At 41.5% G+C, this 16,007-nt stretch overlaps 1 protein-coding gene across 18 annotated transcripts in view; it reads left to right on the top strand.

Moving 5' to 3' along the window:
• gramd1ba (GRAM domain containing 1Ba) overlaps window positions 1–16,007 on the top strand; it is a 133,352-nt gene that overhangs the window by 64,221 nt on the left and 53,124 nt on the right. For 16 of the 18 annotated variants that reach the window (XM_090186022.1, XM_090186015.1, XM_021617608.3 and 13 more), the window contains one exon: window positions 12,769–13,009. In XM_090186022.1, the coding sequence (XP_090042148.1) occupies window positions 12,875–13,009 (135 nt within the window). In that variant the 5' untranslated portion in view covers window positions 12,769–12,874. Of the gene's footprint in view, window positions 1–8,348; window positions 8,918–12,768; window positions 13,010–16,007 lie in introns of those variants that run through there. The other 2 variants (XM_090186016.1, XM_090186017.1) reach the window with 2 other exon arrangements.

Below are 16,007 nucleotides of genomic sequence, written 5' to 3'. Positions count from 1 at the left end.
AACCATCTTCCCTGTCCCTGCTGAAGAAAAGCAGGCCCAAACCATGATGCTGCCACCACCATGTTTGACAGTGGGGATGGTGTGTTCAGCTGTGTTGCTTTTACGGCAAACATAACATTTTGCATTGTTGCCAAAAAGTTCAATTTTGGTTTCATCTGACCAGAGCACCTTCTTCCACATGTTTGGTGTGTCTCCCAGGTGGCTTGTGGCAAACTTTAAACGACACTTTTTATGGATATCTTTAAGAAATGGCTTTCTTCTTGCCACTCTTCCATAAAGGCCAGATTTGTGCAATATACGACTGATTGTTGTCCTATGGACAGAGTCTCCCACCTCAGCTGTAGATCTCTGCAGTTCATCCAGAGTGATCATGGGCCTCTTGGCTGCATCTCTGATCAGTCTTCTCCTTGTATGAGCTGAAAGTTTAGAGGGACGGCCAGGTCTTGGTAGATTTGCAGTGGTCTGATACTCCTTCCATTTCAATATTATCGCTTGCACAGTGCTCCTTGGGATGTTTAAAGCTTGGGAAATCTTTTTGTATCCAAATCCGGCTTTAAACTTCTTCACAACAGTATCTCGGACCTGCCTGGTGTGTTCCTTGTTCTTCATGATGCTCTCTGCGCTTTTAATGGACCTCTGAGACTATCACAGTGCAGGTGCATTTATACGGAGACTTGATTACACACAGGTGGATTGTATTTATCATCATTAGTCATTTAGGTCAACATTGGATCATTCAGAGATCCTCACTGAACTTCTGGAGAGAGTTTGCTGCACTGAAAGTAAAGGGGCTGAATAATTTTGCAAGCCCAATTTTTCAGTTTTTGATTTGTTAAAAAAGTTTGAAATATCCAATAAATGTTGTTCCACTTCATGATTGTGTCCCACTTGTTGTTGATTCTTCACAAAAAAATACAGTTTTATATCTTTATGTTTGAAGCCTGAAATGTGGCAAAAGGTCGCAAAGTTCAAGGGGGCCGAATACTTTCGCAAGGCACTGTAGTCATTGCATCGTATGAATATGGGACCAAATACTTTTTTCATAGTTTAATACACATAAGGGAATTTATCCCAATACTTTTGGTCCCCTTACATGGGGGGTACTATGTACAAAAAGTGCAGTAATTTCTAAACGTTTCATTAACGGTATATTAATGGGTCTGCATAGAACCATACCGTACATTTTGACGATGCGCACGCATGCACACACACTCCACATTCCCTAAAATGGGAAAATCCATGGCAGAAATCAGCTAAAGATGGGTAAGAACCCGGTGTAAATCAGTGACGCCTCAGAAAAATTCAAACCAACCAAATGCCTTGCTTGGACGGAGTTACAAAGCTGCTCACCAGATTAGTGCTGTGGGAGCAACAGTGTGTGAGGATAAAAAACAAGCACTGGTGACAAGACATTTTTACAGCACACTGGTTCACACAGCATTTCTGTTATTTCGAAATGAGCTAAAGCTGATAGGCTAATGGACGTAATTTGAGTCAATTGTAGGTGTACCTGTGGATGTATTTCAAGGCCTACCTTCGAACTTAGTGGGAAAATGGGAAAATCAAAAGAAATAAGCCAAGACCTCAGAAAAAAAATTGTAGACTTCCACAAGTCTGGTTCATCCTTGGGAGCAATTTCCAAATGCCTGAAGGTACCACGTTCACCTGTACAAACAATAGTATGTAAGTATAAACACCATGGGATCACGCAGCCGTCATACCACTCAGGAAGAAGACGTGTTCCGTCTCCTAGAGATGAACATACTTTGGTGCGAAAAGTGCAAATCAATCTCAGAACAACAGCAAAGGACCTTGTGAAGATGCTGGAGGAAACAGGTACAACATTATCTATATCCACAGTTAAACGAGTCCTATATAGACATAACCTGAAAGGCCGCTCAGAAAGGAAGAAGCCACTGGTCCAAAACCACCATAAAAAAGCCAGACTACGGTTTGCAACTGCACATGGGGACAAATATCGTACTTTTTGGAGAAATGTCCTCTGGTCTGATAAAACAATAACAGACCTGTTTGGCCATGATGACCATCGTTATGTTTGGAGGAAAAAAGGGGAGGCTTGCAAACCGAAGAACACCATCCCAACAATAAAGCACAGGGCTGGCAGCATCATGTTGTGGGGATGTTTTGCTGCAGGAGAGACTGGTGCACTTCACAAAATAGATGGCACCATGTGGAAAATTATGTGTATATATTGAAGCAACGTCTCAAGACAACAGTCAGGAAGTTAAAGCTTGGTCGCAAATGGGTCTTCCAAATGAACAATGACCCCAAGCATACTTCCAAAGTTGTGGCAAAATGGCTTAAGACAACAAAGTCAAGGTATTGGAGTGGCCATCACAAAGCCCTGACCTCAATCCCATAGAAAAGTTGTGGGCAGAACTGAAAAAGTGTGTGCGAGCAAGGATGCCTACAAACCTGACTAAGTTACACCAGCTCTGTCAGGAGGAATGGGCCAAAATTCACCCAACTTATTGTGGGAAGGCTACCCAAAACGTTTGACCCAAGTTCAACAAATTGAAGGCTATGCTACCAAATACTAATTGAGTGTATGTTTACTTCTGACCCAGTGGAAATGTGATGAAAGACATAAAAGCTGAAATAAATCATTCTCTCTACTATTATTCTGACATTTCACATTAAAACAAAGTAGTCACCCTAACTTACCTGAGACAGGGAATTTTTACCAGGATTAAATGTCAGGAATTGTGAAAAACTGAGTTTAAATGTATTTGGCTACGGTGTATGTAAACTTCTGACTTCAACTGTATATTCTCCTCTATTTACTCTCAAATTGAAAATCATGCAAGACTACAAATCCCTGCAAGCTCCTGCATGTCATATCTAGCTGACACCTTTGCTAACAGGTATTGTCAATTTAAAACTTGCACAAGACCGTTCACAGAATTGTCAATTTAAAGAAATGTATCCAATTTATTCATTACTAAATTTAGCTAACATTAGATAGTTAATCCAGAGATTCTTACCTTTGCCTCGATTCGGCAGTCTCTTCCAGATCATCATGGTGTTTGTAGTTCTTTATCATTATCTGCTAATTACCATTTCATTTTTGTGGTAAATAGAAACAAGTATATTGTTAAAAGTCACCTTGTCCTAGAGAGATTTACACATGCACACCAGGGTAAGCCTACACAAAACACAGCCGTTATTTAAGTGCATCTAAAATTCCCTATGGGAGAAATGAGTATTGGGAAAACGATTGGAACCATTTCCCTGTTTGACCACTAGGTTTTATGGGCATTATGAATCATACTGTGGTACTCTATTGTCACCAGCACAAGGTGCACCTGTGTTATGATCATGCTGTTTAATCAGCTTCTTGATATGCCGCACCTGTCAGGTGGATGGATTATCTTGGCAAAGGAGAAATGCTCACTAAAAGGAATGTAAATAAATTTGTGCACAACATTTTTGAGAAATAAGTTTTTTGTGCGTATGGAAAATGTCTGGGATCTTTTATTTCAGCTCCTGAAACATGAACAACACTACATGTTTTATTTATATTTTTGTTCAGTGTACATTGTCTACTGGTATAATTTTAAATTGAGAACAAATAGCTCAACATGTAAACAATGTGTGAAAATAAGCTATTCTCTGCTTCAGATACCCTTAAGGCCAGTAATGCCCTCAAACTGTAGGTCTATGGCTGCATTGGCAATGCATGCCATATGATAAGCTGCTAAATGGATTCACATACCGTAGCTGATATACTGAGAGAGAGTGACAATCAAATAAAACAGATTTGAGATCTTACAACTAGACAAAAATGAAATGTTCATTTGAGAATACAATCTGGAGGCGAAAGAAACGCACACCTGTTTAGGCGAGGTGCTGGATGGCGAAGTAGAACACCTGTTTAGGCGAGGTGCTGGATGGCGAAGTAGAACACCTGTTTAGGCGAGGTGCTGGATGGCGAAGTAGAACACCTGTTTAGGCGAGGTGCTGGATGGCGAAGTAGAACACCTGTTTAGGCGAGGTGCTGGATGGCGAAGTAGAACACCTGTTTAGGCGAGGTGCTGGATGGCGAAGTAGAACACCTGTTTAGGCGAGGTGCTGGATGGCGAAGTAGAACACCTGTTTAGGCGAGGTGCTGGATGGCGAAGTAGAACACCTGTTTAGGCGAGGTGCTGGATGGCGAAGTAGAACACCTGTTTAGGCGAGGTGCTGGATGGCGAAGTAGAACAAAATTAAAGGAGAGCCGCACACTCTAGGAGCTCAGATGCAACAATTGAATAACCCAATATCCAACGTTTCAACAGACTTCATCAGTGTATAATGACAAACACTGCGGGTCACTAGTTTATATAGTGTCAAAGGACACACACAGGTGTCTGTAATCATGGCCGGGTGTGGTCTGATATCGTTGGTTATTTCGCAGATTTAAAAAAATACAAAAAACATGAATCAGAGCATACGATCATAGATACAATTTGGCTATATGGGCCTATAAACATTTACAATGAATAGCAACATAACAATAATCACAAGAATGGCTTCAGATCAAAGTCCACGTTGAGACCAAAGGGAACGAGGGTCTTTAAATTAAAGATCCAGGCAGCCTCTCGTTTTAACAATAAAGTGTCGAGGTCACCCCCTCTCCTAGGGAGAGTGACATGTTCGATGCCTATATAACATAAGGATGAAATCGAGTGGTTCGCTTCCAAAAAGTGGGCCCCAACTGGGTATGTCAAGTTTTTGCACCTAATGGTGCTCCGAGATTCGTACTTTTAATTTGCGCTTTGTTTTACCCACATAATTTTTACCACAAGGACAAGTTATAAGATAAATAACTGCCTTAGTGGAGCACGTGATAACACCTTTGGGGAAACAGATCCCAATCAAAGGTGTTATCACTTCTTGAAATGTAACATCCAATCAAAATCTTGCTGTTCCGCTGGCTCCCAGCATTCAAACTGTTTTTTTCAATACATTCTCCAGACCTCCAAGGGAGGCGTGACACGATGTGATTTTGGAGGTTTGGCAACTTTAGACTATTTGTCTACCAATCAGTTCAGAGCCGTTTGACCTTGTTGTGTTGGCTCTGCTGTGTGGTCATTGAATAGAATTGATAGGACAAGAGACAGAGGGGTCATTGAACAGATGTCAGCTGTTTGCTGTCTAAAAATGGCACCGCATGGATTTTTCTCTGTGTGTGCATGTTTTTGTCAACTGACAAGGCATGTAAGGCCAACATTCCACCATATTGTTAGTCCTGTTTTTTTGTCTACAATGTAGCAACTTGATTATTCTATTGGTCTTAAAGCCAATGTTAAGCTGAATCCTGGACTATAAAATGATTCTTCAAAAGGAGCTTGCTTTTAAGTCCAGGAGTAGGCTTAATCCGGGTCTGGGAAACTGTCCCTTGACAGTTCTATATATATTAAATGACTGAGGATATCGCCATCAATATTACCTATTCCATATCTAGATTGCTTTTCTATCTAGGTATGGAATAATACCTTTTCTGTCAGATGTTTTTTTTTCCACTGCCATAACAATCCTTGATTGAAACGTTACAATACTTCACTCTTAGCCATGTTGTCCTCTTTGTGTCTCTCTGATTTAATCAACCTCCTGCAGGGAAGCAGAGAAGACACAGATATGGTTATCTATTTGGGATGTGCATCTTTCCCTTTTAAGACAATTCGATACGCATCTAGGTACATGGGCCCCGATATGATACAGGAACGATGTGTTTTGTTTGAAACGATTCTGTGCGATTCGGTTTGATTAGAGAACGAATCGATGCGTTTCGGTTCGATGCGATTGAATGCACTAACATTCTTGCATAAACACATTCATTTTCTATTCCAAATTTCAATTGGCTGCTGATGGAGCTCATGAGCTAGGCTTCTGAGCTGGATCTACTGCGCTGACGTGTGTGTGTGTGTGTGTGTGTGTGTGCGTGTCAACATTCTCTGATGTGTGGACCTCCAACCATCTTTGTGGTACCATTTGAAAGTTTACATTTGAACAAATATTAAATAGCGTCTAAGCTACAAAATATGCACATATTTAAAAAATCAAATTCATACATGTTTAAATAATTGAATATTTAAAAAAATGTATATATATATATATATATATATATATATATATATATATATATATATATATATATATATGTATATATATAAACAACAATTTTAAAAAAACTTTACGTTTTTAAATTGTATCAAACTCAACTGTTTATTTTTTCCAATGATTTCTCATGGAATGGTGGGGTGTGCAAAATGGGTCAACTTTGAGCACTTCTATCTCCTTTGGCATTCGGGTCCAAAAAGTCATTTTCAGCCATTTCTTCCATGGGAAAACGTATGGAACGTTTTGTTTAAATCCTACGGGATGCTGTCAAAAGGGATTGAATTCACATGAATTTACCCTGTAAAATAAGAATGGCTCTGTCTATGAACTTGCTTTATTACAGTGATTCTCCCAGGGTAACGTCAAAGAAATGATGGCTTGGTGTTTTCTAAAATGGCAGACGAGCCCAACTACCACAGGGAGAAGAATCTGTGTGTACCCCAGACACTTTATCTTCTACAAGTAAAGTCATCACACAGTTCACTATATCACAGCTAAAGTAGAGAGCGTATGTCTGCATTGAAAACCTCCCCATCTACATTATATAGGCTACACCTTCACAGCCCCCGATTGGCTACATTTTGGCTCACTCAGCAGTTAGGTGCTCTCGGATATGACGATTTGGTTCAGTGTGCTGTGCGCTGAGGTCTGATTGGTTGCTTTTGGCTCAGGCCACATAGTGCTATGTGCAATCAGCAGAATAGTCCCGTGGGGATTCATATTCAGCGTTACTTAACAGAAAACAGTCTCTACAAGGCACAGTGAATGGTTGGTAATGTGGAAGCTGAAGCTATGCACTTTGAATGAAGCATAACATAGTGTGCCATATTTTTGTTTTTAGGCTCCAGTACAGAATTAAGTATAACACATCTCTTTGTGCTTCTGTAGGCTTTCATAATGTTTTCCCTTGGCTTTTTTATTTTCAAAAAAGTCAAAAGAACTTGCATTGTGAATGTGATGAAAAGAAAACAGAATTACCTGGAGATGTATTCCTCATTTAATGTTGAGGCCCTTTGAAATGATACTTGATCACGTATGTAATTAAATTAACATGTTTAGAGTTGATTTAATGAGCTGACATAAGCATGCGAAGGAAATGTATATTCACCGATGACAGCGCAAATTGGAGAATATCGATTGGGAATGTGTTGGGAACTTGTTTTTCCCCAGGGAACACAGGCTTAGAATCTCTGCAGGTAGCAACATCAGCCAAAGCAGGGTCATTATCATTAGGCACCAGTTGGAAGAAAGTGGACTGAACGGGGAGGGACTTGTCCAATAAGAAATGCTTGATTTCGTTTTCTGTTACAAAACATTATTAAATTGTTTCTATTGCGGGCCCTAATGAACATGAGTCCTATGCCCTGTCCCAAAACTTGTAAACTGCAGCCCTGCTTCCTTCCTGCAATTATTAAGACTTGAACAGGGTCGTAGAGTGGTAGGTGTAGTATGGCACTTGTCAGACAGCACCTACGGTCATAGATCAATTAAAGGTCACGGCGCAATCTTTCTGATAACCCTGTCAGTCTCATTTCCGAGTAAAATTGTTTGTTTATCTTACTTTGCACTGTCCCCCCTCTCTCCTTTCATGTCTTATGGGCCGGGGAGGATGAGGGGATAGCGGGATGAAGGAAAGCTTGCGGTGTGTTCTGATGCCAGGCGCTCTTTAGAGCCAGCTGTGTGCTTGTTGGGAGTTGTGTCAAAATGCCCCCCCCACCCTTCTCTTTGCCTCTACTGCTATCCATCCCTCTCTCTTCTCCCTCCCTCCCTCTGCTTCCCAACCTGTTTTTTTCTATCCCCCTGTTTCATGGAATATTCATCTGAGCATGTAGTGAAAGGAATATTGTTTTTTTTCTCCACTATCACTGTGCAAACCAAAGCCTGAAGGCCTGATTTGATATTTTCCACAAATAAACGTTTTTGTATCGGAACAAAATAACATGTCATAGCTGGAGTATATCGCCCTCCACAAAAAACATTGTTTCCTAACAATAGAGGAATAAACTGGCAAACCAGGGTGTTAATGGTGCAAAAGTGTAAGTGAGAGAAGTGAGGGTTTGATGTGTGCACGTGAATTCTTGCAGGTGTATGCGTGGGATCTCGCATGCGTGTGAGAGACAGACTGAGAGGAGAGGTTGTTGTTGTTGGTGTGTGTGTGTGTGTGTGTGTGTGTGTTTGGGGGGAGGGGCGGATGGGCTGACAGCGAGAGTTAGGTGACGTCAGCCAGTGCGGCTCCATTCATGAACAGCCTGAATAATTGACGAGCCGGCCTCCGGAACAGTGCTGCACCATGCAGAAGCCATTATGCAAAGCAGCTAGCATCGGCAGCCATCTCTCCCCAGCTTCAGCATCACCTACACCATAGAGAGGGAGAGAGGGAAGGGGAAGACATGTAACGGAAGCAGGGAGAACGGGAAGAGCGAACAAGAAGCCAAGGAAGGATAGAGAGAAAGGAAGAAGGAAAAGAGGAGGCTTTGCAGTAGCCGAATAACGTGCCCGTGAATCACTGCAGAGAGAGGGAAAGACAGCGAGAGGGAAAGAGGGAGCAAGAGAGGGAGGCCATCACGATGTCTGTTTGAGAGAGGGTGTGCTCCGAAAGCCTGTATGCGAGTGGTATCGGAGGGCTAGACGGTCGTGTCTAACCCAGACCCCACACACGAACCCCTGTCTGGGATGCAACGGAAGGCATCCCCCCCATCTCCTCTGCCTCCCCTTCTCGTGCTGGTCACTGAGTAAATGGATGAATGAAGCAGGTGGAAGCCAACAGGCGGGTTGAGTCCTTCATGGCTACCAGGTTAGTTCTTATCACTGCTTCAGGGGTAATTCACATTCGCATCCTCACCTTGCACTGTCTAGTAGAAATTAATAGGAGGGCTAATTAGTTTAGGCTAATGCTTATCAGAGCATCCGATGACGGAGGAGACCGGTTATCTCGTCTGTAGACGTGCTGGCAATGTTTGTTTTTTTTTCTCCATTCCCAGCACTTCGACTAACAAGGTAACCTGTCTCCTCCGTTATCGGACGCTCTGATTAGCATTAACCTAGCGTGAGCTAATTAGCCATGTTAGCCCCCCTCCTGTTCATGTATACTGTACAGTGCAAGGTGAAGATGCTAATGTACATTGGCTATACGGAAACATCAGGGATGTCTTGCATGAATGCCCAAACTGTTTAAGCTTAACTGTCTGGCTTTAGGGTCGATGCATGTTAAGCAGAGTATAATCAAAGTGAGTGACTCGGAGCCTTAGTATTCTGTAGCACGCTAATGCTAACAACCAATCATTTGAATAGCCAATGGATAACCATGATCGCTACAGAAAGAAAATGAGAGGAGAGAGATATTAAGATTCAGGAATGCTGGCTGCAAGATGCATCCATCATTCCGTATTCATATCACCTTCATTTATGAGCATATCTAAGCTGTCTGTATTGTAGCAATTATTTGATGCATGCACCATGATTATCTTTACACATTTCCCTTCCTTTAGTTGTGATGTTTTAAGCATGACATCTGTCTTTGCATGCCTCAATTGATCCATCCCACTTACAATGACTACATACAATGACTCTGTTTTGTCACAGAATAACCTGAAACATAATCCATCGTTTCACCCTTTTCAGTGTTATTAGAAGTGTAACCTGTGCTGCTGGGCTCTTGTTTTCAAGAACAGGAGTATGACCATATGAAGAGTAGCTTGACCTGTGTCAACGATAGTGCCGTTTGACGTCAGTAAGCATAGCAACAGTTGACCTCCACTTCTCCCTCTCCAGTGGAATTTGGGTTCAGTGTCAAAATATGTTCTGCATTTTACCATTGTATAAAGACACAGATGCTAGTAGGCTCAACCTGAGATTTATGAAATGGGCTTCACCTGTATAGCAGGTGAATAAGTGTCCTCATCTGAGTGCTGTCAAGCCACAAAGCGGATGTGTAATGACTGCTAATGGATGCCAGGACATTGTTGTTTCTAGACACTGATCTAAGATAGTTTTTTACTGATGATAACACCCTTGAGAAGATGCACAGGTACACACACCCTCGTCCTCCTACCCAGCTATAATAAGCATCCCAGTATGGTGTATCAAGCAGTCTTCCTGTGTGTAGCCTGAAATAGACCAGATAAGGATGGATAGAGTAATGAAATGATAGATGAGAGGGTGAGGCACTGTACACACATCCTCCCACCATCCCTTATGTAAGGCAACAGCACACACACACACACACAGAATGTATTATACAATCACTTCCAACCAGGTGGGTACTGTTTCAATAATATCACTCTCACCTGCTGGAGCTAGTCGAGACACACCTGTGTGTTTTTGTCTATGCCTGTAATGTTGCCCATAGCAGATCAAAGTTCCACCAATAAGCTGTAATCTACTGAATGCAAGTTAGATGTCTCGAGTGAATTAGGGAGTATTACTGAAGCGTTGTGTGTGTGTGCAATGACCCAGCAATTTAACAAGCATAAACGCATGCCTCAATAGTAAAATGGCACTATAATTTATCATATTGTAGCTGTCTAGGATGTCCTATGACCTCCCTCTCTCTTTGTTGGAATCTGTTTGCTTTTCCAGCCTGACACACACACACAAACTCTGCTTAAATAATAGTCTTCACCCAAAGCCCTTGGGTGATGTAGAAAGTGAATTGTGGAGAAAGAGATGGGAGGAGTGAGAGAGAGAGGAAAATAGTGTGTGAAAGCTGATGGCAGGACACTCCACAGGGTACACTCCATGGGAGCTTACTGTTGGGATAGAGCGAGAGGGAGGGTGAGAGGGGGCGCCAACACCTGCAGCAGAGCTGCTGTTCTCTCACCAACCATGAAGAGGGTTGAGTGAAGTTAGTGTTCTCTCCACTGAGCTACACCAACATGGCCAAAAGAGCCTCAGTTAACTGATATCAAATGAAGTACATCTGTTGAATCTGCCAGCACTTAGACCTGAAGTTCTGGGTCCGTGTTCATAAAATATATTAGAGTCCTGATCTAGAATCAGATCCCTTCTCTTATTCATTGATTTTAAAAAGGCAAACTGATCCTCAATCAGCATTCCTACTCTGAGACGCTTTATGAATACGTGCCCTGCAGAGTAGACACTCTAGTCTGGATAGGAAATCAGTTAGTCAATACATTGTCCTCTCTCGTCAAGGGCAGAGACAGTGCCTCATTGATGTGCTCTGAATCAAAGACTAATCTGGCCCTCTGGAGGAAGTGAACACATTGTCATTGGGGAGGTTCCTGCTATCTTAAATTGTCTGATGGTCAAACAACGTAACTTGCAATGGAGTGGATGTTTTTTATAGGGTCTTTGTAAATCATGCATCATGTCAAGACTTCTATTTGTTTAATTGAGTACACCAGCCATACTGTACTCAACAGGAGGAGCACGGTCCGGGTCCAGAAACACTTTTTTTTCTGCTGTTTAGAGTTGTAATAGTAGAATGCATAAGGTGTAATTTTGTTATGTGTTAGTGCATGGGCAGTTTTCCTCTTATGTCATTCACTGGCAGACCTTAGAGAGCTATTTATAACCTGTCAAATGTCCAGTTGATCAACCACTAGCCCACATTGATTATTAGGGCATGAAATTAACTTTTTGGTCTACCAGCCAAATATTTTTTGCTGCTTAAATTACACCAACAAACCACAAATTAACAGATAAGCTTTGTAATGCTTTGTAATATTTCTAAAACAGTACATGAATTACTAGTAAGAAGTAACTAATGTTTGTGACCGGTCTTTTATACAAAATATCACGACTCAAGTCATGTTTGTACCTGTGAGATTGACTAGTAGAAGTGTTGTCTTCTCTTCCCTAGCAGTTGAAACTCAAACATAGAAAAACAACCTAGCTTCTGAACAAAACAATGTAAATAGCCAAGAAACACAAGGACAAATTCTCATTTCAGTAAATTTTTGTTTCAAGTAAATTAGACAAACTTTTATTCCTGTGCGCAGTGCATCTAAAAATGAATCTTTCACTCAGCTCTTCACATGCGCACAGCCCCTAGCCAGGCTGTATTGCAGTGCAAGGTGGAATAGGTTATATACGAAACTTTGAAAATGGCTACCACAGCATTTATTTGACGATAAATGTGATCATACTTGACTTTTTTTTCCGCAAATGCGAGTGAAATGCTCAAACTGTGGAGCCCCGACCACCCACCAACATTGCTGTTGAAATAGACATCTTACCCGCCAATGTCAAAATCCACCCGCAGGTGGTGGGTGTTAATTTTAGACCCTGTTGATTTTGTTGAGTCACTCAGGTATCATATGAACACATAAGACATGGAAAATGTGTAGAATTCCTGGAAATTAGCTTTAAAACTGCAACATTTTCTTCTTAATTAACCCCATGGCAAAAGGTGTAGAATTGCAGGAAATGACCTTTTAAAAAGGCTAAATGTTCTCTCTGACATCAACAGGGGTGTGGGGTTGCAAGGTCGGGGTTTGTTACTATGCTGATAAATGATCATATCACCTTTTACACCCCTGTGTGACTGAACCTTCTCAAATAGTAGTTGAGGACCCCTGGAGTACACATTTGGATCTCAAGCATTCAGCCCATAAGTGCTCTGAGTATCTCAGAGTTTAAACAATTATTTTAATCATTCCCTCTCTTTCCATCTCTCACTGACAGCACTGCCAGCAATTCGAACCGGAGCACGCCTGCTTGCTCGCCCATCCTGCGCCATCGCTCTCGCTCGCCCACACCCCAGCAGAGCTTGGAGCACAGTGGTGAGAACATGGTGGAGAAGGGCCACTTGGACCCCGCCTCTGACAAGGACAAGTCCCCCTCCACCCCAGAGCAGGTGGTGCAGCGCACCTACAGCCAGTCGGTACACTCCGCCACACGCAGCAGTGGAGGCAAGAACTCCAAGGTGAGCCCATGCACCTGGACCAGACATGCATTGGATATAACACGCACATGGGACAAAACATAATTGTGTATAGGGGGTGAACATTTATGCAGTAACGCACATACACACACACACACACGCATGCATATCGTACACAGTGCAGACACACACAAAATACTCCACATTACATACCTATCATGCTCTTAAATCTCCATTGAAGGAGGGTTTCCCCCTATCTCAGTCCTGTAATCTTCGGGAAATAACCATGCTCTGGTCTGGACCAGGGGCCAATGGGCAGGTGTGGACACGCCCCAAATACATAGCCTCTCTTGGCCGCCCACTGCATATCCTCACACATTTGCTCTGCCTTTTAATCACATCTTCACAGGACAATAAAGTTGTTTGCCTTTTGGGCCTTCTGATCCACTGGGGCTAAAAAGTAATCCACGCTCTCACAACAGAAGAAACAGCAGAGATCTCGGTACAAATGGTAAACTCGATTACTTCATCCCAGTTGAAATGAATATACTGTAGAATAAACTTCAGTGTGGGCTGTCTGAATGAAATCGACAAAGTTCGTGTGTGAAGAATGTTTGTCTGCCACTCAGTAGTGGATTTTGAAAATCTGCTTCTTAGTCAAGTATCATCGTAAGGTTCTTCTCAACCTTTTTCATATCCCATTCCATGGTGATGTTTGCCTCATTTCCACTCTTAGGGATTGACTTGTCCGTCGGTTGTCATGCCATGTTACTCCGCTGTTTTACTTTCCAGACATTGTTATGTTTCTGCACCAGCTGCACCGTGTTAAAACCACTCACAATCCAAGTCTTTAACTTGAAATTCTTATGGATTTATTTTTTCTGCCTTAGGTGTTTGCTGTTTATTTGTTTTTGTTTTCTGATTTTCTTTGTTCTTCTTCTCATGCATGCTAGTCTCACAAGCGACTTTCCAAAGTAAGCATCAATCTTTTTCTGGTCTTTCTCCTTTCTCCTTCCCGCTAGCTTGTGCTCATGCCTGGTGACCTTCCTACTATCCCTGCAATACGCTAATTGTTTCTCCTCTATGCCACCCTACATTATGCTAAGTTAACGTGTGCCTCTATCCTGTTTTTGCCTATGCTACTTTACGCTACCTGATGAGACTGCCCAACCATCTCTACGCTAAACTATGTTAGCCTAACCTAGCTTACCCCTTGCTAACCAACTGTATTAGCCTACCCCTTGAACTGACCTGATCTTGTTTCCCTCATGCCTTGATAGCTAGAAGCGCTAGCTCACTTTGCCCTGTGTTTACCTATCCCACCCTGTAACGCCTCTACTATTTTCTAACCAACCTTTTTATTTATTAGACTTGGTGATCCTAAACTCCATTTCTCCTTACTCTATGCTGCACTATATCAATACCGGTTACCATCTTTTTTTCTGGAGAATCTCATTTCTATACTGCTTGAGCACATGTTAAAATGGTTACCATGGTAACCGGAAACCCTCAGTCTATTCAACATTACCCTAAATTGCCATTGCTTAACTTTCCATCTCTCTATCACACCACATTATCCAAACCTATCTTAAAGGTACGCTCATCAATATGATGTCATCATCCAGCGCTGGAGACAACTTCCTGTTTACAGACAACTGAATTCAAATCTGCTAAGACTGACACTATTAGCTTTTTACAATTTATGCACTCCTTTGAGGCATGCCCACTTTGTGAAGAGTTTAGTTGTTGTTGACGTCTGTATGCGGGAAGTGGCCCCGCTTCGTATGATATCATATTGCAGAGTGTACCTTTTACCCACCTATCCCCACATGTACCTTTCATCTGCATACACAAAGCTAACTTATTACTGACTAAAACCTAATGAGTTTACTAAGAGTAGGCTATACTAAGATTTTATACTAAGAGTATGTATATAGTAAAGAGTAGGCTATACTAAGATTTTATACTAAGAGTACGGCTATACTAAGAGTACGGCTATACTAAGAGTACGGCTATACTAAGAGTACGGCTATACTAAGAGTACGGCTATACTAAGATTTTATACTAAGAGTACGGCTATACTAAGATTTTATACTAAGAGTATGTATATAGTAAAGAGTAGGCTATACTAAGATTCTATACCAAGAGTACGGCTATACTAAGATTCTATACCAAGAGTACGGCTATACTAAGATTCTATACCAAGAGTACGGCTATACTAAGATTTTATACCAAGAGTACGGCTATACTAAGATGCTATACCAAGAGTACGGCTATTCTAAGATGCTATACCAAGAGTACGGCTATACTAAGATTCTATACCAAGAGTACGGCTATACTAAGATTCTATACCAAGAGTACGGCTATCCTAAGATTCTATACCAAGAGTATGGCTATACTAAGATTCTATACTAAGAGTACGGCTATACTAAGATTCTATACCAAGAGTACAGCTATACTAAGATTCTATACCAAGAGTACGGCTATACTATGATTCTATACCAAGAGTACGGCTATACTAAGATTCTATACCAAGAGTACGGCTATCCTAAGATTCTATACCAAGAGTACGGCTATACTAAGATTCTATACTAAGAGTACGGCTATACTAAGATTCTATACCAAGAGTACAGCTATACCAAGAGTACGGCTATACTAAGATTTTATACCAAGAGTATGGCTATACTAAGATTTTATACCAAGAGTATGGCTATACTAAGATGCTATACCAAGAGTATGGCTATTCTAAGATGCTATACCAAGAGTACGGCTATACTAAGATTCTATACCAAGAGTACGGCTATACTAAGATTCTATACCAAGAGTACGGCTATACTAAGATTCTATACCAAGAGTACGGCTATACTAAGATTCTATACCAAGAGTACGGCTATACTAAGATTCTATACCAAGAGTACGGCTATACTAAGATTCTAGACCAAGAGTACAACTATACTAAGATTCTATACTAATAGTATGTGATTGCAAAAGGCATCCGTGTCAGGGATATGCCAAGGCAGGATACTCTGAGTGCAGCCCA

This window comes from Oncorhynchus mykiss, chromosome 10 (genome assembly GCF_057628025.1).
Source record: "Oncorhynchus mykiss isolate SJ-2025 chromosome 10, ASM5762802v1, whole genome shotgun sequence".
Lineage (NCBI taxonomy): Eukaryota > Metazoa > Chordata > Actinopteri > Salmoniformes > Salmonidae > Oncorhynchus > Oncorhynchus mykiss.
Note: the sequence above shows the minus strand (reverse complement) of the source record. Positions and strands in the feature narration are given on the sequence as shown.